General features: G+C 42.8%; 1 protein-coding gene across 1 annotated transcript in view; it reads left to right on the top strand.

Moving 5' to 3' along the window:
• The first annotated feature begins 262 nt into the window (after positions 1–262).
• The window catches only part of SARC_03996 (hypothetical protein), an 11,548-nt gene continuing 9,970 nt past the window's right edge, over positions 263–1,840 (top strand). Inside the window, exons 1-2 of the mRNA XM_014302199.1 lie at positions 263–383; positions 948–1,530. Coding sequence (XP_014157674.1) covers positions 279–383; positions 948–1,530 — 688 coding nt within the window. The 5' untranslated portion in view covers positions 263–278. The remainder of the gene's footprint in view (positions 384–947; positions 1,531–1,840) is intronic.

The raw sequence follows: 1,840 nt of genomic DNA, 5'->3' as shown, positions 1-1,840 counted from the left end.
ATGTATATGTTTATGTTTATGTAAATGGATATGTAAAATACATACATACATATGTATATATATATATATATATATATAAACACACACGCACACACACACACACACATATATATATATATATATATATGTAAATTTATGTACATGTTTATGTATGCGTATATATACTCTTCGTATTTGATGTATTACTTGATTATTTACCTCGTGTTAAACTGAAGCACTGATAGTAGTATGGAATAAATTTGCGCCTCCCCTCATCCTGTGTAGGACCCCGACCCACTATGGCAGCGGGTGCGCGGCCACCGTATACGGCACCGTCACAGCAGGCTCCGTCCATTCAAGAGCCAGTGGGTGAAGAGAAACCGCGGCAAGACCTTCTGCAGCAGGTATGTGCATTTGTCATGAGGTTGTCTGTGTAGGTCCATGGGCGAGTGTGTATATGAGTGCTGTTGTATGTATTTCGGTTCTGATAGTATTTCTGTGAAAAAAAAAGATCTATATTTCTTCAGCAATATGTATGTCGTCTGCTAGGGCCAAGAATAGCTATATATTTCACCAGGGGGGCGTAATTGCGATTGGCCCGTGTATAACAATGCCGATATGTCTTGGTGTACACAGTTTTGTATCAGTCGATATCATTAGAGTAGGCACGTTCTAAATCTAGTCACATACCGAGCATTGCTACAGCTTTCTACTCTACTTTCGCCTCGAATGTGTGCTCACGTGGTATAAGCATGCTTGAGTAAAGCGTGCTTTGAATGGTCACGAGGAGATAAAACTCTTTTCAAACTACTACGGTCTTTTTCGTTTTAAAAAATTAAACAAATTCGAAGGCACGGAAACCTAAACACCTGTCAACTCACGAATGTGGCTGGATTGAGAGCTTCTCATTTAATCTGATCTGGATGAACACTGACCACTGAATTTGATTACGTTCTTTTGGGCTTCAGGATCAATTACAGCAACAACATCAGCAACAGCAACAGCAGCAGCAACAACAACAACAGCAACAGCAACAACAGCAGCAGCAGCAGCAACAAGCACAGCAACAACAACAACAACAACAACAACAACAGCAGCAGCAACAGCAACAGCAACAGCAACAGCAGCAGCAACAACAACAACAACAACAACAACAACAACAACAGCAACAGCAACAACAACAACAACAACACGCTATGCAGCAACAGCACGGTATTCAGCACACGTCACAGGCGCAACTACAACACCCACATCATCCACAAGAGGGACAGCAGCACCATCAAATACATCACCAAGCACAAGAGTTACAACCGGGTGAGCCGCAACAAGGCGAGCAGCCGCAACCCCACCACCAAATGGGCGAGGTGCAAGTCACAGTGCAGGACTCCGACGGCCAGCCCCAAATCACTACACCTGGGTTGGCGGATGGGGACCCGAATGCACCCAGACCTAAGAAGAAACCCCCGGGAATGACAGATCTTAATATTACTATACCCTCAGCAGAGGGAATAAGCATTGTGACGAGTGTGGTCTCACCCTCAGAAGATAACGGTAAATAGTGACGATGACACGTGTCCAGTTTGCGTTTCTTTGTTTGGTTGGCATATAACGTCTACAAGCTGGGTACAAAATGGGGACTGTCAGTTTGAATCCGGCTCACATTCTCGCTTACATATATTATGTACATGTCCGCACGCATTTGGGTTGTCTACAGTTTTCCGTATGTCATACACGCTTCTATTGTAGATATGATATATAGGTATCGTAAGGAACTATCAATATAATTTATACTGGTGAAGTTGTATGAATCAATTTTACAATACATATACATATTCATACACACACACTCTCTCTCACACAC

The sequence above is a fragment of the Sphaeroforma arctica genome (assembly GCF_001186125.1).
Source record: "Sphaeroforma arctica JP610 unplaced genomic scaffold supercont1.214, whole genome shotgun sequence".
Lineage (NCBI taxonomy): Eukaryota > Ichthyosporea > Ichthyophonida > Sphaeroforma > Sphaeroforma arctica.
Note: the sequence above shows the minus strand (reverse complement) of the source record. Positions and strands in the feature narration are given on the sequence as shown.